The sequence below is a fragment of the Diplotaxodon limnothrissa genome, linkage group LG17 (assembly GCF_057381915.1).
Source record: "Diplotaxodon limnothrissa isolate DT_005_m linkage group LG17, D_limnothrissa_male_GT1.1, whole genome shotgun sequence".
In the NCBI taxonomy this organism is placed as follows: domain Eukaryota; kingdom Metazoa; phylum Chordata; class Actinopteri; order Cichliformes; family Cichlidae; genus Diplotaxodon; species Diplotaxodon limnothrissa.
The window spans coordinates 1,841,216-1,864,941 of NC_140612.1; the positions used below are offsets into that span (position 1 = coordinate 1,841,216).

Sequence of the window (23,726 nt, forward strand, 5' to 3'; positions counted from 1 at the left end):
CTATCTGCCAAAGTGAACAAAGAGTCCTGGTGTTTCTGCTCTTGCATCACAAAGCTCTCAATATGTTCACATTTTGCATGTTTTCCAAGACAGTGAAATGATTCCAATCTTCTTTATTTCAAAATGCTTTAGATTTGGATTTTTTCATCATGCATTTAATCATCTAGCAGATGATCAGTGATGGAAATATGAAACACCATCTGTACTGACAAACATGCTGATGTTATATTCACGTGCCTCAGCATCACCTTTCCTTCAGCAGGTGACACACAAACACATTTCTTGTGTTTTTGTTCCTGTAGCCACAGCGTGGTGACTAAACCACAGAGGAGAACTTACACAAAGACACGAAGAACCAGCTAGCAGACAGGTGTACACAGAGCAGGTCAGAAGAGAACAAAGTCCTACTGCTGTTATGTACATAAAGAAGTGTTCAGGGGAGGTGAGAACTGGCAGGAAGGAGGATGATTTATTCAGAAATAATTCACGTATTTGCTATTCAGAAGGTTCACAGGACTACATGTCATCGGATGGTCACTGTGATCATGTGCTGGAAACCAAATACAACGGACAAGAAGCGACGCCGCGTGGTTAAGCCTCCCAAATTCGTTTTGTAGTGACTATATTAGATTAGACACCGCTGCCACCTCAGGGTGATGTCCACTTAACTCCATCTATTGAAGCTCTTTGTCTGTCTGGTGACGCTGGAGCATTAGCAGCCCTCCCACAGGGCCTGTAAACAGATATCACTTCACAACGAGCGTTCACGCTCTCTGCCATCTGTCCCCTCACATTCCTGTCCTCACAGTCGGCCACAATCCCATGCCATTCTTTAAAGGTACAATGTGGAGATGATGTGAACCTCGTGTCAGAGTGGAGAAATATAGACAGGAAGTAGGGGCAGCTGGCCTGGCTTTGTCTGCTGTGGGAAAAAGAGCTGGATCAAGTTTGAGTTTGGATTGCACTGAAAGTTAGATCTCATCAACATGTGGATATATTATGTGAAACACCCAAAACAACAGAGAGACAGAGCGAGTGACTGGGCTCTAACGTGTATGCAGTCGATGCAGTTATGTATGCGGCTCGTACTCGAGGGACTGTTCACATCTGTGAAGCTGTGTCCTGCTGTCATTCTGTCTGAAGCACCAGCAGCATTAGTGACTGCACTATTTGACTGCTATAAGGGAACTGTATAGAAAACGTTTGGAGGTGACGACAGGGCGCTGCACACTAGTCGGTTCCCACAACTACTCGGTCACCAAAAGCGATATAGCTAAAAAAATATTGTGATATTAGATTTCCCCCATATCACCCAGCACTAGTACACTCATATGCATTTATCACAGCAAACCAAAACCATGTGAGAATGACAGAGTGATCACACATGTGAGTGAAGTTGCCCCCCCACCTTCTTCAAATCTAACAAAAGTGGTATCAAACGTTTGTGCAGCTACCATTTTAAAAAGGAGGAAAGGGCTCATCACACACCTGTCGTGACCGATAACAAAGCCCGGTTTCCCACCTCCTCCACGCACAAATTGGCCACAATGGGTGAAACTGGGTAACCCGTGGAATTAAGACACACTTCCAAAAGCAAACACAACTGATCAGTGCTGAGAGTGGTCCTGTTGCTGAGGTTGGGGTGATCCTGTAATCTCTTACAAACTACCTCCAACGCTTCCGTGACTGGGATGCCAGTGGAGACAGATGTAAGATCTCTCTTCACTGCACATGTCCTGTTTATAAGGTTGGAGAAAGCGGCTGTCAGCTGAGACTGAAGAAGTCACTGGATGAGTGACGAGAATCTTCTCCCACTGAAAATGTCCAGATGAACAGAATCGATGAATGGATGATTAAGCACGCATCAGGACATTATTTTATTAATATTTTTAAAATGAAAGCAGCACAAACAAACATTTTTGCAGCACAAACGTTTGATCCCACTTTTGTTAGATTTGAAGAAGGTGGGGGGCAACTCCACTCACATTGAACCCACTACCAGGATCCACCCGTCACTCTGGGTCAAGGCATTAACATTTGGCTAACACTACCTGTGTTCCCTCCTTCAGGTCAGCCTGTCAGCCTGACTGAATATTAGAAACACTCCCACAGCCAGAGACGCTGTCCTGCAGGGCTGGTTCTCCATCATCTCTGTGCTTCTTTGTCTTATGAAAGAAGCACTTGGAAAATGAAACGGATAACTACGTCAGACTTAATAAATTGGTTTGGTTGTAAAGAACCACAGCAGCAGGTCAGCGTACAGTCCAGGTGAGTACAACTGTGTCCAAACAATCATCTGCCTACGTCACCAACGTGCCTTTAGCTATTCAGAGGACGTGATAAATATTTTTCACCATTTTAAAAATTACTTTTATATTTATATGAATAATTTTAGGCTGGTTGTGTTCCAACACACGTTTTGTGGTGTGATAAAATATGTTTAACACAGAGTTTGACGGAGGGAAGGAAATGTGTAGGCTGACAATTTAAGCATCCAATTTGCCAAGAGTGTTTTTCCAACCTTCATACATTTGAAAGTTTCATTTTAGTACTGAATTTGGTATTTCAAAAATATGTTAAATGATCACATTTGGTTGATGTGATGGAGCACCGATTCTGACATCCTCAACGACACAGTTTGGGGTATGAGGGCATTCTTGCCACCTCAGCAGGGGGCAGAGTTAGCTGAAGGTGGTTAAGAGGGCAATCTGGCTTATTTAGGTCACTTGGTCTGACAGGAGCAATGAGGGCGATGAGGATGTCTGGGCCACGGCAAACCTTCGTGGAAGCTACAGGGTAGCTGACTTATTGGTAGGAGTTAGATGTAAAAAAGGCAGACACCTTATCCTGAAGCAAACAACAGAAGGAAAGAAAAATAGGCAAATATGCCCAGATGACAAGCAAAGATTAAAGACTGGGCTGTCTCTCAGTGATGTCTGGTACAAAAATATGCAGCATAATGTATCTGCACGTTTCACAAAGTCACATAAAAGTCTCTAAGACACACACCTGAAAACGCATTTCAGATCAAAAGAAACAAAAGATGACAAAACCCTGCGATGTGCATCGCACAATGCGGACAAGAGGAAACCGTCAGACGCTCCCTGGATACTAAAGATGTCAGAACCCAGTTTGAAACCTGCAGTATCAGGATAGTTAAGCTTAAACTGAACGAAATAACCCTGAAGCATTAAAACGAAATAATGGAGGTCAGTGTGGGAAAAGAGGGCTTTCTCTCCCCCATGTTTCATTTAACCTGCCTTCTTACCAAGCCCTACACACCCCCTCCCCCACTCTTTGCTAATCAAACATCCACATGCTTTCCCCATCTCTGCTCCGTCTGCCCTTTCTTCAAATGTACTTTTATTAGGACAGGAGCGCTGGTGCATTTTTATCAGCCAAAAGACACGAGGCACTCGCTCTGCGATTCCTGAAATCGGAGATGGCTTCTTTTCCCAACGGTGCAAACAAAATCAAAAAGTCCCAGTGCTCACAAACGGACACGCAGTGGTTCCACAGCTGCTTTGTGCCGGGGGTACGTCTCAGTAGAAAACCAATTAGAGTCAGGTTCGTACTCCATCGCCTTAAACGTCTCTCATTAATGGCATTTAATTAAAAGCTTATCTGTTGTTGTGGCGGTGCCAGAGCCCTGGCAGCTGCGGTTGAGCCCGCTGGCAGTGGGAAATGTGATGAGGGAAAGGTAAGGGGAAATGGAAGAGGACCGGAGACAGACGGATTCCAACTGTCTACCTAAACCAGTCTCATTAGGTAACTTATTTATGGTGATGAGCATCTGGAGGCTCTTTAGTAACCCTCGTTTATCCAGGGAGTGTGTACCGAGCACGTCCCTCCGCTGCTCGTACATTCACGTACGTTCACACCTGGGAACTGAGCAGCTAGAGGAAAAAGACAAATAGACTCTGCAGTGTGTTATCCATCTTGTGTAGAAACACTTTGTCTCCATCTCTGCTCCCAGGGTCAAAGACTGCATTAATTATAAAGCTGAGAGAGATAAATGAGACAAACAACAACAGAAGCAGTTTCTCTGTTCCCAAACTTCCACGTTAAGCAGCTCGTTTCCAGTCAAATCAAATGCAGATCTTAATGCTGCTGCTCATTAAGATCTGAAAAAAGCGCTGTCAGAAAAACAGCAGAAAAAACAGAAAATCCAAAGCACACCAGCAGAGAGCTTTTCTTTCCATTATTTCTAGATGTGGCCTTTGTCTCCTCTGAGAGCCATTTGTCTGCCTTCACAGCAGCCCTTTGGCCACCAGGAACCTTTACTGCACCAACAAGGCAAGATCCATTTAATCTAAATCACTTCCACACCTTCTATCATAGCACAGGTGACCCTGTAGTGGTCTTTTCCAATTTCATTTTCAGTGCGACTAAATACGTGCAACACATCCCTCCTGACAAAATTATTGCTAAGTGTTGTCTCACTACTTTACGTTAAATACTGCTAAATTACTCTGAGCGGCCAGAGCAAAGAAAACACCTGCATACACACACGTGTTTGAGTTGCAGCTGCAAAAACTGCTAAATCACAACATCAGCTGCTTCAAGGCACGTTATAGGTTAAAGAGCTGACAGTAACACAGAAAGGCCAAAGTCTAAACTGATGGTAGCAGCGACAGTTCTTCTCCTAATTCAAAGGACAGTCTTCAAACCCTGTGATGTGCTTCGTCAGGGCGCTTTGCTACATGTGGAGAAGAGCAGGTCATTACTGAACCTGGCTGCTGATTCAGCCCACTTATCAACACAGTCAGCAAGTGGAGCGCCAGCTAAAGGCTGTGACAGAGATGTGGCCACGAAACACTCTGGGTTGCATTAAATGATGTCCGTCATAAATAAGTTCAGTAAAGCAGCACAGAATCAAAAGCACAACCCAGAACTAAAGGTTTGCTCCAGTATGAAAGCAATGTGCTGAGGGAGGAGCTCGAGGTCTAAATTAAAAACAAGAACTGCTGTTAGCCAAGCCGTCATATTTATAACTCTGCCAAAAATGTAAACTAAGTTATAAGTTCCCAAATTATGGCTTTCAGGGAATGTGATCATTCAATAACATCCAAGCCTACATTATAGCACAGAGTGACAACATGCAACATTATTACCATGCTTCAATGACGCCGTGTTTTCTAACACAGTTGTTGGACCAAGAAACTGTTTGTGGTTGGTTAGCACAGTGTCTCAGGTTAAAAGCTTTATGAGGGTACATATTTAGCTGTAATGCACCTTTAAGCTACTATTTAATAGTGTGTCTGTGAACCATCACAGAGGTGATCTTAAAAGCCAACGGTAGAAGCTACACATACAAACGCAGAGGCATCTTAATGTGATAAGATGAAAAGAGGAACAGATCAAACAGACTTTGAGAGCAGCTTGGTGGGGCATGGACGCCCAGCTGGCTATTGCAGGAACGCCTGCATTTAAATGTATGGGCCGGACTCCTCAGGTCAGCCTGTCGATCGCTGCCTTTCTCTTTGGTCACGCAATTGTGTCTTTACTTTTGAGATGAATACAGTGCTTCGTTAATTCATTTCTGGAAGCAGGAGGAATCTGTTAAAACTGAATTTTCAGAACAGCAGCCATCTACACTTACCTGTGTTAGTATGTACTGCAGAGTCTGATGTCTCAGGCTCGAGGCCTTCAGCGTGACCACATCAAAAGAGGCATATTTTAATTCGTTTGGTCTGTTTAATTATGTGTTTTTATTTATTTATTTCATCTTAATAATGGTTCACACATCCAGCCACAACATGTGTAGCCCCAGGGTGTGCCAGGAGCAGCAGCTACACTCAGACTGGATGTGACGCTTCCTCTCTCATCACAGAAAGAACAAAGTTGAGTTGGTAACTATCAAATCTATTGTTGAGGACATGAAGCCCATAACGATTATTCCTAAACTGTTCCTGTTCTGACTTCACAGGGTGTCTCGTACCGTGCACAGCTGCTATTACAGTAGCAGCTGTGCAGAAACAGCTCATAAACAAAGATGAAGGCACATATTAAGTTGAGCGGAGCAGAAACACCAGATATGGACATTTCTGAAAAGGGTGGGTTCTGTTCAGCTCTAGCAGCATGTACACCTTACTAAGACACTATGGAGCAGATTAACTAATGTGCTGTGGTACAGCTAACTAGGAATAAATGTAATTAAAAACTATACTGCTGGTATTTACAAAGGACTGCGTGCAAGAGGTGGGAACTCGGAGATTTTTGTAACTGAACTTGTTGCAAACGTATTTCTGGGAGTTCGTTTCAGGTGCAGAATATTAGAGACCTGATTCACTAACATTTGACACATGAAATATTACTTCTATTTGTGCCAATATTAAAGAGGGGAAAAAAGCATGTCCCACCTCTGCGAGTGGTCGCAGCAGATGGCTCCGCCCCTCCCTGAGCCTGCTGGAAGTTTCTCGATGTTAAAATTACGTTTTTCCTTCCCACTGTCACCAAAGTGCTTGCTCATGGGGAGGATGGTGTCTGATGGGTGTTGAGTGTTTTTCTCTATAACTGTAGTCTTATAAAGACACTAGACTAATATTAACCCTGCTAACTGTACGTCTTTGACTGTGGGAGGAAGCTGGAGTACCCACGCAAAGTCCACAGCCAGGTGGTGGGACCGAGCTCAGTGCTAATCACTGCACCACTGTGCTGCCTCTACATGTAATACTCATGGCAACCATGTGACACACACACACACACACACACACACACACACACACACACACACACACACACACACACACACACACACACACACACACACACACAGAGTGGGTACAAGAGCGATTTATTTATTTGCCCATGAGTAAGTTTGCTAATAATGATGGCGCTAACAGAAGCAGTCAACAGAATAATAGCGCTGTTTCAACAGCACCCTCTTTCATCTGCGAGCACATGCACCCTCCTCAGAGTGCGCCCAAACGCAGCGATTCATTTACTCAAACTCATAACAGAAAGAAAGAAAGGCAGTGCCTACGTTCAGACAAAAACATTCGGATGGTGGACGCGTACATGCTCATGCAAGTTAGTCGTTTTTGAGTCCTCTGCTCGCACTATACGTCTGCACAAGCGGCACACCGCTTTGGTTACATCCTTAGGTTTACCTCCTTCATCCCAAAGTGGCGACTTTATATTGTTTTGGTAATTCGTTTGTCCATGTTTGGACTTCTTCTGTGTTGTAAATGCACAAATTAGTCCGTGCATGATTACATTGCTCCGCCCATCAAAAAGTCTGCACATGCACGAATATATCGCCCATCGTCGATTATTGGACTTAAAATTCTCGGAAAATTTCACCATATCGCCCAACCCTACTGTAATGCTGTATCCTGAAAGAATTAGAGGATGGAAGATTCAAGGAGGAGTGGGATTTTTCATGTGTGTGTTTTATAAATAGGATTTAAGAAGCTGTTACTAAAACCTTTGGTCTGGTCTTTAGCCAGCCCCTCCGTGTCTGTTCATGCCCCCCGGGCACACGACTGCACATCAGCAACACCTCTATGCTGCACAGAACAAAAGAAGGAAGCGGTGTCAATACTCACCGTTGACAACGGGGGTGTACACTACAATGCCGGCCAGATTTGGGTCAGACACCGTTTTGTCCAGGATGAGCCCTCCGATGCTGCAGAGCACAACATAATTAGCTCATTAACTCAGAGTGCATGGAAAGGCATAGGCTCACCTTCACCTAAGTGATGTGTACAGTGGATTTGTGTGCTTCTCTAGAAGAGCTACTAAAATCCTTCATGGCTGTACTGGACAGAGAGAATGAAGGATTTTTCAATTGTTCACAGCCCAGCTCCCCCTCCTCTATTACAGCCTGTGTGGGTCTGTAATATCAGCAGCACTGATTGTTGAGAGGAGAGAGTGAGAGAGAGTGAGCGGGACAGTAATTTGCTTCCTACTGGCTCCTCTGTAAGGCCGCCAGGCTCAAGGAGACCTGAGGGTGTATGTGCTGGGATGCCGCAATTTGTTTAGGGGATGAGTCATCATGCAAACCAGACGCTGGGAGGTGCAGACTCGGGACAGCTGTTCTTTTTCCTTCAGAAGACTAAACACACACACACACCTGCTGATGACCATAGCAGTGATGACGGGCTCCCATCCTGAGTAGAGCAGGGTGCGGCTGGCGGGGTGCTTGGAGGAGATGACGATCCACAGCGGAGTCAGACACATGAAGAAGGCCCAAACCAACGACGACACATACGGATAGGAATCTGCAGAGGAGACACACTTGGGTTTTAGTTTCTGTCCGTTTCCTGCTCAGGTGAAACTGAGTAACACCTGAAACGTCTCAATGACCCGGGTAAGAAAATCCCAACATGTTGATTCTGTTCATCGGGACGTCCAGATTGCTGGAACAATGGTTCAGCACCACAAACAGGACTTTTTTCCAGCACTTTAAGGAATGAAGATTCTTTACTTGTGGCTGACTCTGCCCGTTGGCATCCAGTCCTAAATCCATCCAGTAAATACACACCGGATATTTTCTCTCACTTGCTCTAAGACTCTAACAGTAAACGTCTTTGTTTCAACTAAAATATAACAGTTATTTTGGAGAGGTAATTAGACTAAAGCACCTGCATGAAGCCACCACCAGATGTTTCCAACATTTCAAGCACTCAGTAACTGTCATTAGCAAGCAGTCCCACATTTACTATCTTGATGGTCTAAAGAAAAGAAAGGGCGTGGTGTCCAGCTCAGGATACAACGGGCTCTAGTAGGCCTTGGATTTTAAAATGTGAAACAGATAAACGGAGTCATATCTGGAGCGGAGCCTTGCCCCAGAGCAGCCTCTGGAAATGTGGCACCAAGTTAACATAGACTAAGTAAGCTGGCTAACAGGCAAAGTCCCAGTTAGACTCTTCTACCTTTAGACGTTGCACGTGTCAATAATTATCTTGCTTCGGTGAATAAACCTGCGAGCAAGCAATTGATATTCCTGCCCATCCCTGAAGGAATACATTTTGCTACGACACTCTGCCAGGAAGAGGGACGGAGCAGCTGCCAGCTATCTAAATGGCTCCATTCTTCTAATGCTTGGGAAAGAAATGGTGTTTCCAAAGAGTGATGATAACTACCACCGTGTTTTTAGATGCTAGTCGTGCACCCAGCATGAACTGGGCAAGCAGAAAATAATAATAATGAGAAGAAGAAGAAAGTGTTCTGCTTTCTTGCTGTCAAGAAAACCTGTTTAACAAGAAGGAGCCTGCAAAGAGACGTGGTGGCGAGGTTACCTGAGCAGGTGGGGACCAAACAAAAGAACTGCTTTCTTCTTCTGTTATTTCAACTATTTCAAGTCCGACTCACGTCTATCATAGATGAGGTGAAGTGGATGAGACTGCAGCATTTCACTGTACTGAAGTCAGTGTGAAAAATATATAGAAAGAGGACAACTGTCATTTAGAGTTGGTGCATAGAGTACAAAGTCCTGCACTATGGCAGCGTCTGTCTCACAACAGACAACTCAGAAAGAAGACTCAGACTGATGAATTCTTCATTCTTATCTAAAGGTGAACCTACAGCAGCTTTCACGTGAGCAGTCTCAGCTGACTGTGGGCCAAAGCCCAACCTTCCTTTGGACCCGTTAATGTAACGGTTTCACATATAAGGAGAAATCCTTTATCCCACTCATTAAAATCGTAGTTCTGCTTCCTCGTGTCATGGGTGTGCACCGTGTTGCATTGAATGCTTTTCTGCAGGTTTACATGCAGCCGGCATGTAAACACCCATCTGTTAATTTGTGCGATGTATCAACACAACCTGTGCATAAACTCTGGGCCCTTTTCTTGGTGTTAGTGCTTCATCTCACACTCACATTATCGCTGCTCTCATCCATTGTTGAGCCCTCTCAGTATAGCACTCTGTAACAATCCTGTTGGTTAACAGCACTATAAATAAACCCAAGAGGACTCCACATGATTCCTACAGCTGCAATGTCTCGCTTGCGTCTCTACTTGGCTGTTTCCCTCAATGCCTCTAAATGACTCTCGCTTTAGCTTTTCTTACGAGAACAGACAGACGAGCGATTTCAGTTTTCATCATCTGCGAGTAAACTGACCGTTAGTTTGAGTTTAGTGGGCAGGTGTCTGCTGGGCTCAAAAACAAGAGAGCCAGTGTGAGCGACACAGCCAGACAGCCTCACTGCCCTGCCATGGAAATCTGAAGTGTGCTTAAGAAATTTAGCTCCCAGCACTAAACTATTCCTTTTATAATGGAGAACATCTGTGCTCAGCAATTAGACCTGACGGGTTTAGTTAGCATGAGATGGTTTCCAAAGGAAAACGCTTCTAATGTGGCTGCACTGAGTAATACAAGGTGGTGCAGCACAGGTCTGCTGTCACATGAATTAAACATGTGGAGCGCATGTCAGGAGGAAGAGAGATGGTCTGTCCTGAAACTGGAGGCTGATGTTCTTACAGAGTGAGACAGGAAGGACCCCTGCTGGCCGACTGCGGGAGTGTATGACTCTACAGTACCACATGAAGCATATTTGAACTGGATATTATGACTGAATTTAAACATCCGCACTCAGACTGAAACACTCCGAGGTGCATTCATGCATGTGATGGCCCACTAATAAATGATCATATGCATGAGGGCTCTTAGGCAGTCACTGTGAGCCCTTTAATGCAGATCTCCATACAGTACATCTGCAAGTTTATTCAAAAGAAAGTACATTTGACATCCTCTCTTGTTCCATCAGTAAAGCAAGAGCCTAAGAAGATATTCAAAGGAGAATGTTGGTGTAAAAAGTTTGGCTGAAGGAAAGTGTGGCCGTGGGGGAGGCTGAGCCAGGACACGCTGGAGAGATTACATCTTTCAGTCGGGCTCATCTGGGCTCTACAACCCAGCCTTGGATACGCAGCGATGGAGCTCCATCACTGTGTGCGGCGAATGCACGGATGGATGTTCACACTGACTTTTACCAGATAAACTGGCACAAAGACAGACATTTTATCATGTAAGCATGTGTGCCGTCAGTGGACAGACAGATAAGACCAAAGACTACTTGGCTGCGATGTCTGATATAATCCCCTCAGGTGCGTTTGTATTCACCTTATTGTGCGATCTACTGTACAATATAAAGCGCCTTGAGGCGACTGTTGTTGTGATTTGGTGCTAAGAAATAAAATTGAAGTTTGCACAGGTACAATTTTATACACTTTTAATAATTTGTGGTAAAACTAAAAGTGCACACCCTCTGTGCTCGCCAATAATCTTTATTTATGCGCCGATGTTTTCATGATGGGCTCAGCAGCCTGAACAGAGCTCGGTGGAGGCGGAAGGTTCTTCAGAACAGGTGTCCTAATTCTACACAGTATGGATCAGTAATATATGGGTTCTATGAATATAATGAGCCGATTGGCTGACTGTGAAACAAAGTGGCTCCTTGTAATGCGGTCAGAACATATGCAAGTGTAGTAAAGGTAGGACCTACCCAGGCACTTGTACAAGCCTTGGCTTATCCAGGCCAGGATCGCCAAGGTTATGAGGTCACCAAAACTGGCTGCAATGGGCGTGGCTACGTTGTCTGGGTTAATCCCCGTCTTCTTCGAGCCCACAATTACCCCCACCATGATGATACCTGAATATGACATCAAGAGGATAAGCACATTACTCACAGCCATCATATTATAGGCAACTGAAAACGTGCGCGTTAAAAGGCCTGACGTGAAGCAGCAGCAGCATTACCAGCTTATACCGCGTCACAGTGTGTGTATTTACCCTGCAGCAGGGAGGCTATGAAGGCCGTGGCCACGCTGCTGGAGCAGAGCAAAACAGCGTGGCTCATCTGAAACTTCCCCTCTGGAATCCAACCAAGAACCACGGCTGCTACGGCCGCCAGGAAACCCACAACAGTGGCCTGAACCTGGGGCAGAGAGGCAGGAGATGATCCAGACTTGCTTATTAATGACACAAAGTGATCTTTAGCAGCAACACGTACACGTCCATTTTTCCCTAATAGTTCCTGGTGACACGTTACATGCAGGACGAACGGCTCAGCGTGTAGCTTTATCATTACATACGTCATGTTGTGGTGTGTTTATCGTACATAGGTAGATATTAACACAGCATGCACTCGGTCTTACGACACAGCCAAAGACTTTGGTCTAAATAAACACCCGCACGGTCCGTGCACCGTATCAACATATACACACTGGATATTAGCCATAGCACTGCATTAATATTATCAAAGATTTGTGATATTTCATTCAACATATAAAATACAATTTAATGTTTTTTGTTATGACCAAAAAGGGAAAAACACCTGAGTAAAAGGTGTTTCTAAAAACTGCTCCCAGTAAAAAGGAAGAGAAACGAATAAAACTGCAGCTCATGCCAATGCAAAGGATGCAGGATTGATTCGTTTTTATATGAAAGTGTTCTCTCTACAATGAGACAGCCACTGTGAGCCATTACCTGCTTCAGTGCCAGGTTCCCTATGATTAGATTCCACTTCTCGATGGGAGAATCCATCTTGCCCACATTGACCTGAGTTGGGATGGGAAGAGTTATTTTACAGAGTAAAGCCTGTGTTGGAAATGCCACTTATTTTCCAGGATTGACACTAAATTGATTAAATGCTAGAAACTTAAAAGTGGTCCCATTTAATCCCAGTATTTCATATTGTGGGTTTCCCTGCAAAAACCAAAGAGTACTAAACTTCCCAGGTGTAACAAATAGACTTAAAAGCAAAGACTAACACAAACACTGGGTCTGGCCTTTTCAGTCGTCACACTCTCCATCTGAACCATCCGTGCTACACAAACACATTTACTGCTATGAATGTGAAGATGTGCTTTTTCCATCAGGCTGCTGAACACTTCACAGACACCTCACCTTCACTTACCACAACTTCAACATTGTGCACTCCACACTGTATATAAATGCCACTTGGTTTGCATACACACACACACACACACACACACACACACACACACACACACACACACACACACACACACGTAGATATACATATTCAGTAATGCACTCCTATATTGTCCATATATTATTCATATAACTCTCAGATTTAGCCATTCCTATATTCTGCTTGTTCTTGTGTTATTGTACTTTTGCACACCTCTGTTGCTTGTGGAGCTCGCACACTTGCATGTGCTGTACCCGTGTACCTGCACACGTGACGTGACGATAAAACCTGATGACATTTACCAGAGATGGAGCACTTTCATGGGTCTAACCTTTTTCTGTATGAGTGATTGATCACATGTATCACACACACACACACACACACACACACACACACACACTTTTTAAAAATGAGAACATCGTTAGTCATTTTCAACAATGTGGTTTTGCCAATAACTGGAGTAAAACTGAACAAAGATATAATCCGACTCTGTATCCCACTAACAGCTCAGGAATTCTGTCCGCGGTGTCTCGCACATCTGTGAGGACATTCACAAACATTAATAAATTCCCAACCATGTCATAAAGGTGACACATAACACAATAGCTGCACAAAATGTTCACACTCTTGTAAATATATCACTCAGATGATGTAAAGCTCTGTGGAAGATAGCAGAACATTGTATCTGTATGTAATTATCTTGGTTAGCTGTGACTGCAGACTCACTGTTTGGATGAGTGGTTGTTGCTATGATCAGGCACATTTCCTGTGAGTGCATCTTTTCAGCCGTCCTCTTTCACAGCAGTAACTTCACACTGCCTGGACGTGACATGTTTAGGGGACTTCTGTAAATTGTGGCTCTAAGATGAGAAGCTGGGATTCACTCTGAGTGAGCTCTGCACTGCACTCTGAAAAGACCTTTTTCTGTGGCCTACAGTCATTTTGCTCATATGTGGGCACCTGTGCCTTACTGACCACCTGTCTGTCCCACTCTGATGCTTAGCTGAACTAACGTGAACAAATTCAATTAACTGTAATGACATTTCTGAAATCACGTGTGACTTCACACATGCAACAACTGTCATAAGTCCTCCTGCATTTCTCAGCACTGCAGGGCAGAGCAGCTGAGCAGAGCAACAGTAACATGAAGACAAACTGTTTTTGGGACACCGCTGAGGAAACTTGGCTCATGCTACGCTCCACTCTCTATGTTGACACAGCGCTGTGAATGTGGAGCTTGTGCGTGGGGAGCAGGAAGAGCCGAAAACCAACAAAGAGAGAATTCTGCTCAGTCACCTCTTCTACTTGGACAAACAGGACTGCAACGAGTAAGGTTATGGACAGAAGGAGAGCCTGTTTGATGGGACAGGGTGCAAACACATGCTCACCCTCTTTAGCAGAGCAACAATTCACCGTCTGACCATTTGATCCTGGCTGCAACAGCCTCTCCCAACTCCCCGTCAGCAAATTCCTCCTGACTCCAACTATTTCTCAAACACTTTAAGTAATTCTTACGTGGAAACGCCCAAAGTCATTGTAACAGCTGGGCACATAAGCCTGTGGTGTTCACCGCACAGCGTCGACGGCACTGGAGCTATAATTCCAGACTGGGCTGGATGATGAACACCTAATCACAGTTAGAGGCTCTGTGGAGGTGAGTCATGACCACAAAAACAAAAATGATGCAACTATGTACACAGTGACATCACTGCACTATCAGTGATCCTCGAACAGCAGCTACGAGCACGAGGCTGACGGGAAACCACTCCGTCCTTCTGAGAGTGAAACAACAAGCTCGCAGGACAAAGCAGCCTGACGTCTGATTACAACAACATCGAATGTGAAGACGGAATAACAGTGACACAGCTTCCACAACCACAAGTGCATTACAAGAAAGAATGACAGTTCTTCAGTTTAGGGTGTTGTTTACTATTACTACACATAAAGATGCTATTGTGTTGGGGTCTTAGAGTGGAATGGGCTACAGAGCGTGTGTGTGTGTGTGTGTGTGTGTGTGTGTGTGTGTGTGTGTGTGTGTGTCTCACCGCTGTGGACAGCCTCGAGGCCAAAGTCATCTCCAGGTTTCCCTTGAGGCCGAGCAGAGCGGGTACCAGGATGAAGATCTCTGTGATGTACTGGAACGCCTCCCAGTGCTGCAGACACCAGAAAGTCACTTTGCTTTTTCTGGCTATCACTGAACTTCACACTTACATGTTGTGTTTTCAGGATAAGGCAAACTGGGGATTTGCATCATTTAGCTGTGAAGCAGTGAAGTAAATCCAGCAGCATTCACAGACTTTTCTTTTAAAGCTTCGTAATTCTGTCAGATGTTGCCAACAGGGATAACACGACTGCTGTAATGTCAGCTGAGCAAAGCAAGAAACTCTTCTCCTCACACCTTACTGACTGCCCACAGCAAAGCTTTCACGTTTGCATGAAGGACACATTTGGGACGCGAGCAGCACTCTTCCAGCTCGTTGGCTCACGCTTCCACCGTCTGACAGATGGTTTCACCCAAAAAATGTAAATGTGCAGAAACGGAAAGGGTTGCAGGCAGGACCACGCTCGAGTGGGCGCTGCGTTTCTACGTTAAAATCTTCAACACATTCACAGAGAAACACTGAAATTAAAACTACGGTTTAGAAATTCTAGAAGTAGAACAGAGGTCCCCGTCTCCAACCTGGGACTTCTATGTAAAACACCCTGCTCACAGACGTGCACCTTAAACATGTGATATGACAGAGTGCCGTTACAGAGCGGCCTGGTGAGATTACAGTCATATCAAGCTTGGTTGCCAGCATATAACCCAAGGAAGGTTTGGATAATGTGATCATTATTAGTCAGCACTACAGGTCACAGCAGTGACTGATGTGTTTAGTTATTTTTCCACCTCAGCCAACACTGTCCTTTTACTGCAGCCTGGTGGGGTTGGGTGACTACTACTTTCAAATGTAGCTTTACAGCACAACACTTCCCAGCCTTGGTAACTTCGCTGCAGTTGTGCTACTATGTTCCACATTCACAGAGAGCAAAACTGAACAAAACCCATATTTGTAAGGAGCTTGAATGAGCCTTTAATCCCAGCCTGCTTTGACTGGTTTAATAATGCTGGTTGCTCAATTTACCTGCACAACATCCAGCACCATTCCAGCTGATACGGTTCCAAATCCGGCTAGAAGGAAAGGCACCAAAATCTGAAATGCCATAGCCAGCACTGACTCCTTTGGCATATTCTGCGTGTTCGATCCCAGCCCTTCCTCCTCCTCTTCCTCCTCCCCATCTGCCTCTTCACCTGAGAGCCTCCTCTCAGTGAGCATAGGCTCCGTCTCCGAGCAGTCTCCATCGCCACAGTCTGCTAAAGTCAAAGAGGCCCGAGAGGCCCGGTCCAGAACCCGTCTACCTTCTATATGAGACGTCTCCTGTCTGTACCCGTTCTGGAGTGAGTTGGCCTCAGATTTAGCTCCAAGGTCCACCATGGCCAACCGCTCCTCCTGAAGTTTGGTGTAACCGGTGGGGACCATGGTGTGGAAAATGGAGGCGATCCACCCCGGGGAAACAGGTTTCAGGGAGAGGCTGTTCCACCCGCCACCTGCTGCACTCATGCGCACTGTGAGACTAGAGCCAAGAGACTCCCCTATAGCTCCTTGTAGGCTTTGAATGCTCATGATGTGGTCCAGGGCTCCAGTGTCTCATCTCCTGTCATCCGGTCTGAGGGCGGTGTCCAGGCAGCGAGCGGTCGAAGCGAGCTTCAGGGATTCATCAGCCTAAAGAAAACACACACGAAATGAAATGAGAAGAGGAATATCTGCCAGCTGCTGATATGTATAAGACAAAACAACAGTAAGTGATAAAGAGCAACAAACGGTTCTTAAAGTGGAAATGCAGAGAAACAAGAGGTGACGTTAGAGCGTACGTGTCATTACTGCAGGGAAGGATTGTGCTGAAGCTGCTGTAACATACAACACTTTATTTTTAATACATCATCAAGCAACGACGGGAAGAAATCCCAAGACTGGATCACCATCACAGATATATCAGTGCCAGCATCACTGCTCACCTCAACAACGCTTTCTGTTAAAGGACTGCTACCAGTTAGAAAATTAAAGAAATGAACAGGAACAGCTGAGAAGCATCCCAAAGAGCACCGGAAATACAATTCAGCCTGTTCCTGTCATTCACGTCTCGTTTGAAACGATGATGACGATGAATATAGAGAGTAGAAGTTAGCTGCTAGTGTCGCTGCTGTGGGCTGACAAACTAAACCCGAGCTAGCATCCAAGTGACGAAACGTTTCTCTCACAAAACGCTGCGTCCAGATGAACAGAACCAACTTTTGGAGATTTGCTTCCCTGAATGATTGAGCATCGAGTCTTTAAATCCGAGGTCCACCGAGCTGCTTCTTTAAATGTACCAACCGAGGATGTTCACAAAGTTCTTCCATAATTTGCTGCTGTTCCGGTGTCTCCAGTTTATCTGCGTTTCGTTGGTAAAATGTTCTCGAGACGACAGTTTTCATACTTTTTTAATTGCCACTGTTCAGGCCCATTTATTACCACCATCCTATTCAGCGCCGTCTCACACCACAGCTGCCATTCATGGATCATTTAGCCAAACAGGAACTTGACACAAACAGGCTGGTTGTGTATATGTTTATGGTCGCCACATAACACGGAAATGCTGCTAGCTAGCTGTGGAGGAATCAAAACAGTAGAAGGCACGTCGGCTGCCTACTTACCCAGCGTTAAACGTAAACCGGGAGAATACGGTGGCCACAGTTAGCCAGTATTACAAGTAGATAGGATATATATAACTCTTCAGTGCTAAGGATTATTATTACCGTTGTTTTTATCCTTGACATACGTTTTCACTGTGAAGAAATTCCACCCAGAGGAGATGCCAGTCCTTTCCTCTGACAGCTAGCCAGCCAGAGAGCCGCGTCAGAGCGAAACTGGCCAACCAAGATCGTCTACGCGACACGACGAGCGACTCCGTTTGAAAACAACGCCTGCTTACCAGAAGTTATAAATCCGGGTTGACCTGATTACAGATCCAAAGACATAGTATGTCCGACAAATGGGATGGTTTTCCTCACATCTATATTAAGTAATGCACTTTTAATCTTCGACTGCATTATGACTGCATTAACATTACTGCTATAGAATAAAACATCAGCTGGCTTCAGCGGATTAGAACAAAACTTTCAGATATAATTTTTTATTGTATTACCCACATTACATAGTGGTAGTTTTGGTAGTATTAATTGCAGGTAAGCCGAGTCTATCAGCTGGGGAGTTTAAACCTGACAGTCTCGGTCCACATCTGGAGGATGTGCGTAATCTTTACACCTAACAGTGTGTAGTTGGGTTTTTGTTTTGTTTTGTTTTTTATTAGTAAAATTAACATACAAACAAAATGCACCATATATTACACATTCAGAGAATAAACATTCCTTACATATTAGCAACTTTCATACATAGGAAAAAGAAAATATAAAGATGGGGTCACATAATTTAACAGATTATTAACTCACTAAATCAAAATCTTCCACAAAGGAAACAAAAAAGCAGCCTTTTTCTTTTTAACTAAAGTCAAAGATTTAACCAACAGGTTTAAGTCGTTTTTCCAGTGAGCCAGTGTTGGTTTGGTCTTAAAAAAACGACATTTATGTAGAAATTGCTTGCACAAGATTAATAACACATTAACACCATAATTAGCTTTCTTTTCTTTCAAAAACACTCCAAACATTATCATATTTCAGGTAAATTGGGTAATTTGAATCCCACTGGAATAAAGCCAGGTATGAAAAGCCAGCCAAAATATTTGTATAAAACCTGACAGTGTAGTAAGGAGCTTGGAATGTGTGCGTAAACGCTAGAGTTCATCCCAAACACCAGGGGGCGCTGTATAATTCCTAAAACAAGCTTTGTCCCTACCTTTCACACGGATGTGGATTTCGACCAAAAAAACCCACATGTGGAGGAAAACATTATCGTGTCCTCTCTAAATCTAACATGGAATTAAACGTAAAGACAACGAGCTCGCAGGCGTTGCTGTCGTGTGGTAACGGAGGAGGTTTGGATGCTTTTTATTTCTTTCTGTTTTGTCAAAATGTCAGGAGAGTTGGACTGGGAAGAAGTACAGAGCCTAAACTGCACATTCGTACAGGAAAGCCAGCTTCTGTGTCAGTATTTTGTTGTAAAATACTGACTGTCTGTCAGACTATTTGAATATATGTAAGCAGCTACATGGAGTAATGAAAACTACACGTTTAGTTAAATCATTGCCAGCGTCATATAAACAAAGTTATTACCTAAAGACTTCGTGCAAACACGGTCCTAAAAAACTGCGGTCTTTGCTTTGACTTCAGAGCGCTGAGGCCCGATTTCCTCCTACTCGGTAAGTTTAGTGCCACAGTTCAGTGCTGTGACTCTGCAGGTCATGTTGAGTCCTTAATTGAAACGTAGTCGACCTTTATAACAAATAAACCCATCTTAGACTAATGGAAGTTAAAACAAAGTCCACGGATCACGTGTTTACAGCGTGGGGAAAAACATTTTTACTTATAAATAAACGGACAGTCTCTAATTGTGATGGTAGTTTTTGAATGTAGAGAAACATGTCAGCCACAAACGCAGACAAAGACTCCACACTGGGTAAAAGTAAATCAGGTTATAATGTTTCTGCGATGTTTTGTTGGAGGTTTCTGTTGATGTCTGTCAGTTAGAGTAAAAGTGCCGTTAGAGACATTAGAGAAACCAATCTTCACACACCATGTCAAAGTCTGCATTTTCCTTTTCTGTTGTTTTTATTTATTTTTTGTCTATATTTGGACTCACATTATAAATTAGAGTGTGGTATGTCATCCAACTCTCCCCTGGGAGGACTGGGAAAGCACTGGGTGGGAGAAGGACATTTGGAGTATCCTCCCTGCTGCTGCTGTGACCCAACTTTGTGGTCCATCCAGATAGACTGATTGATGCCTGATTATTTCTCAGTTTGGCAACTTTCTCTGCAGCTTTCCAGATTTAGATTAATCATTGTGCTGACTAGAGTAAACCCAAATCTTAGCTACACAGAATGGTCATTTCACTAACTTTCTTAGGGACCTCTATCAGGGACGTGTTGCCACAACTGCTGTATTTAAAAGATTGAAAGGATTTCTACACATTAACCCACTCATGAGAAACGTGTCTTTCTTTTCCCGCAGTATAGGAGCATAAGTTTGGTCATGAGGAGTAACTGATCTGTGTGTTGTGCTGCTAGGTCTCAGTGAGAAGCTTCTCCTCAATCCAAAAGCTGGAAGATCACTGCAGACAGAGAGAGTCCCCAGAAGCAGCGGTGAGAATGTCAAGCATTCTTTTTAGTGACAAGTTGGTCGATGGTTGATCTACCAAAAAGCATAAGAGTGATGTTTAGTGATGTGTGTGTGTGCGGGTCTTTCCCTGTGAATCAGTTCTGGACCGGCTGCAGAGCTTCCTCCCTCAGATGGCGGAGGCCAACGAGAAGCTGAAAAGACAGATGGAGGAGGCTCCTGCTGGACGCTTTGACATAGAGAGTGTGGACGAGGCAGAGAGGGTCATAGAGATGGTGAGTATCGGCCTGCCGCTGAACCAGCTGCACTGCCACCATCTGGTGACGTACTGAACTGTGACATGGAACATAAAGGACTCTGCAGTAGAGAAGTGTTGGAGGTTAGGGCAGCTGGTCTCTGGGTAAATCTGGCAGCTCCTTTCATACAAGGGCTGCGTTATTCCAAAGAGGTCTGCTGTGTGTGACTGCTAGGACTGCAGCAATGCATCGAGTAACTCAAATAACTCGGTTACATGCATGCATATTTTTTTCTTACCTTTGTTTAAACTGGAACTCTGTAGAGCTCAGTCGTCACCATGTCAACACAATTAGACATGCAGCATGTGGGGGAAGTGTTACAGTACTGAGCCTTGTTTTTCCAACAGCAGCACACGACTAGGGGTGGGCGATATAAACGATATAAATTTGGCCAACGATAGAGATTTTGACTATACCGCTCTATCGTGATAACGCATGTTGATGATGTCATCAAGCTGCGCCTGTTTTGGTCGAAAGCATCGCAGCGGCTACAACCATTATCATCTGCAAATTGTGGCGGGCGACAGTCACAGCAAAGAGATGAAGCACTTTTCAAATATGGGGAAAGCCGAAAACTGCATTTCCTCCACTTCCATAACGTTGATTCATTAATGTTGAATTCTCTCGCAGCTACTCTGTTCCCATGTTGTTGCAGTATATTAATAACTAACCTCGTATTGTGGATGAATGATCTCAGTTGTTCTCCTGACTGACGTTTGGCCCGTGTACAGCATCCTGCTATGCGACTGCATTTGTCCTTGACCACCAGAATCCCTCACGTTAACTTTTATCGAGTGGAAAAAAAGTTGGCGTTCATCCTCCAGCTTCACTGTGCTAATGTTATGCTAACATCGCTGTGTCGCTAGCAATCACGTAGCACATCATTATATACCAGGTAGTCCAACTTCAGTAACCCTGCAAACGCCACTGCTGTTTAGTTTTCTGTCTTCATTTATGTTGGAAGTGGCAGCAGAGCTGTACGTTTGAATTAGTTTCAAAAATCTCTGTCAGAACATGGTATGAAATGTTTAGGTGGAAACTAGCGAGCTAACTTCCTGCTAACTTCTAACTCCGTTAAATTTAATAAATTCTGTTTTCATGGATGCCTGGATGTAAAACTTCATTGTTACACCTGGTAAAGCAGCAACGCTGATGATTTAATTAAAGATGAAAGAATTTGGACCGTTTTTAACTCTGTGTTCGTTTGACTTTGGGACCTGAAGTTGACGGAGTTTTGGACCCAGATTACTCCGAAGCTCCTCACTACGGCAGCCGTAATGCTCTGACAATCCATCAAGCAGTGCTGCTTACCAAAGTTGTACTAAAACATTTTTAACAGATTTCTGCCCAAATCGGTTCGAGGTCAGTAAGCACAACCAGAATTCATACATAAGGAACACTCTCGATTTTTGAGAAAATTAAAGGATTTTAAGTCCTTATAGTGTGGAAAATAGGTTATACAGAAGAAAAGAATATATCGCGATATATATCGTTACCGCACGTGCTTCAAATTATATCATGATAGAATTTTAGGCCCTATCGCCCAGCCCTACACACGACTTTAATCTTTGAACCATCATACTTTTATTCAACATTACAACTTAAGTGCAGTTCAGTTAGCATTAATTTACTGTTTTTGTCCTGTTCTTAATTCTTTCCTGCGTTTCCAAAACAAAAGTGAAAAACTGAAATCGACTCTATTAAGAGCTCCGTTTAAAGAATTCGGAGCACACGAGGAGAGTCGGTCTCTTATTTTGACAACAAAAAAGGCCCAAACTGTCTGTACTATTTATTACTTTCTATTAACGTCCATAAAGACAAGCATGATGGTGGCATCATCATTCTGTGTGTGCTCTTCTCAACACCCGGGGCAGAGATCGTTTCAGAACAGCTAACTGTCCCCAACAGCGCTGCAAAGATGTGAACGTGGCACACAAGCTGCCAAAATCCAGGTAGCCATGAGTTGTAACTGCTGCTGCAGACGCTTCCACGCAGCACTGAGTTAAGGCTCTGAACACTTTTGCAAATGACAAATTTTATTTGTTCTTCTGGTGGTGGATAAGTCTCAATCTACTGCTCATTTAATCAGTTTCTCTCCATTTAGCTGCTTTAAGTGCGTCTTTCACCAGTCGTGTAATTTTGTCCCCGTGTCCTCAGGATGTAGCACTCGTGGAGCTCAATGAGTCAGGTGACAGCGAGACGTCGGACTCTGAGGAGTCGGACTGCAGCGACGATGACGGCGAGGTCACAGAGCAGAACTTTAAACTGCCCGGAGACAAAGGCAAGAAAAAGAAAGTCAACATCCTGGTTCTGGACCAGCAGGGGGAGTAGACGAGTCAGACAGAGGGACCTTTAGTTTCTTTTCCATGGGAAACGTTTTGCCAACGAGATCCTCAGATGTCATGTCAGAGTTTCTTGTTTCTTTCAAACCTTCTTCACACACAGACAGCGGACAGAACAGCTGCTGCCTGTGGGAGTACAGTGAACACTGAAATGTGCACACAAACTGCCCATAGAGCCAGAACAAATGCTGGGAGTCTGCCCTGTGACCACGATGTCTGCATGCTGTGTTGTCTCCTCGTCCTCTGCTTCATGAACGTGAACACATCCTTGCATCAGTTTGGGCTTCAAACTGTTCACTTCAGCTCTCTGCTGAAGCAGGAAGTGAATTGTGAGTACAGATGGTAATGAAACAAAGCCTGCTCCACAACCAGCATTGAGTGACCCACCCCACATGGATGAATGATCCTGGATCCCATTGCAGATGCTGGCACTTGAACTGTGCAGCATATTGTCTTTGTCTCCGTGGATGCAGCATCCATCATTGGACCGTTTTACACCACATGAGGCGCCTGTTTCTTCTTTGTGTTTGTGGATACAGCAGGCTCACTGACAGCACTCGCCTGAGCAATATACTGTACCCTCATCATGTACCCAGTGTGACAAACAATGCTTAAAGTGCACAGCATAAAGCGCTCTCAGCTTTTAGAATCCGAGCCTCTGTGTATATTTGTTGTTTTCACTTCTGTTAAGAATTATATTTAAATTTTCCACAGATTCTCCTTTTTTGAAACAAGGCTGTGAATGTGATTTTGAACCAACTGAATAAAGTTTAATGATGACATTGAATGGTAAAACACAAAATGCCTAAAAAGTGCCCCCGAATGCATGTTTCACCCTGTGAGTGTCGCAGTCACAATGTTTGTATTCAACAGTTTTTAATGACTGATCATCAGAT

At 44.2% G+C, this 23,726-nt stretch overlaps 2 protein-coding genes across 3 annotated transcripts in view; one reads left to right on the forward strand and one right to left on the reverse strand.

Annotated features, from left to right (window-relative positions):
- The window catches only part of slc41a2b (solute carrier family 41 member 2b), a 40,584-nt gene extending 22,784 nt beyond the window's left edge, over positions 1-17,800 (reverse strand). Inside the window, exons 1-8 of one of the 2 annotated variants that reach the window (XM_085376748.1) lie at positions 17,718-17,800; positions 16,006-16,644; positions 14,926-15,033; positions 12,433-12,504; positions 11,737-11,881; positions 11,450-11,596; positions 8,078-8,225; positions 7,551-7,630 (exon numbers count right to left, since the gene is read on the reverse strand). In XM_085376748.1, the coding sequence (XP_085232874.1) occupies positions 7,551-7,630; positions 8,078-8,225; positions 11,450-11,596; positions 11,737-11,881; positions 12,433-12,504; positions 14,926-15,033; positions 16,006-16,545 (1,240 nt within the window). In that variant the 5' untranslated portion in view covers positions 16,546-16,644; positions 17,718-17,800. The other variant, XM_085376749.1, reaches the window with a different exon arrangement.
- A 1,046-nt stretch (positions 17,801-18,846) lies between these two features.
- On the forward strand, positions 18,847-23,479 carry nopchap1 (NOP protein chaperone 1). The gene is made up of 4 exons (XM_085376416.1): positions 18,847-18,952; positions 20,144-20,218; positions 20,334-20,467; positions 22,646-23,479. Exons 1-4 carry the CDS (start codon positions 18,892-18,894, stop codon positions 22,817-22,819), a joined length of 444 nt encoding a protein of 147 aa, XP_085232542.1. The 5' UTR covers positions 18,847-18,891; the 3' UTR covers positions 22,820-23,479.
- The last annotated feature ends 247 nt before the right edge of the window (positions 23,480-23,726 follow it).

Coding starts and splice junctions, on each gene's coding strand:
- nopchap1 (XM_085376416.1), top strand. CDS start 18,892: ATGGAATTAAACGTAAAGACAACGAGCTCGCAGGCGTTGCTGTCGTGT. Junction 18,953..20,143: donor GTCGTGTGGTAACGGAGGAG/GTTTGGATGCTT, acceptor TTGTGCTGCTAG/GTCTCAGTGAGAAGCTTCTC. Junction 20,468..22,645: donor CAGAGAGGGTCATAGAGATG/GTGAGTATCGGC, acceptor CCGTGTCCTCAG/GATGTAGCACTCGTGGAGCT.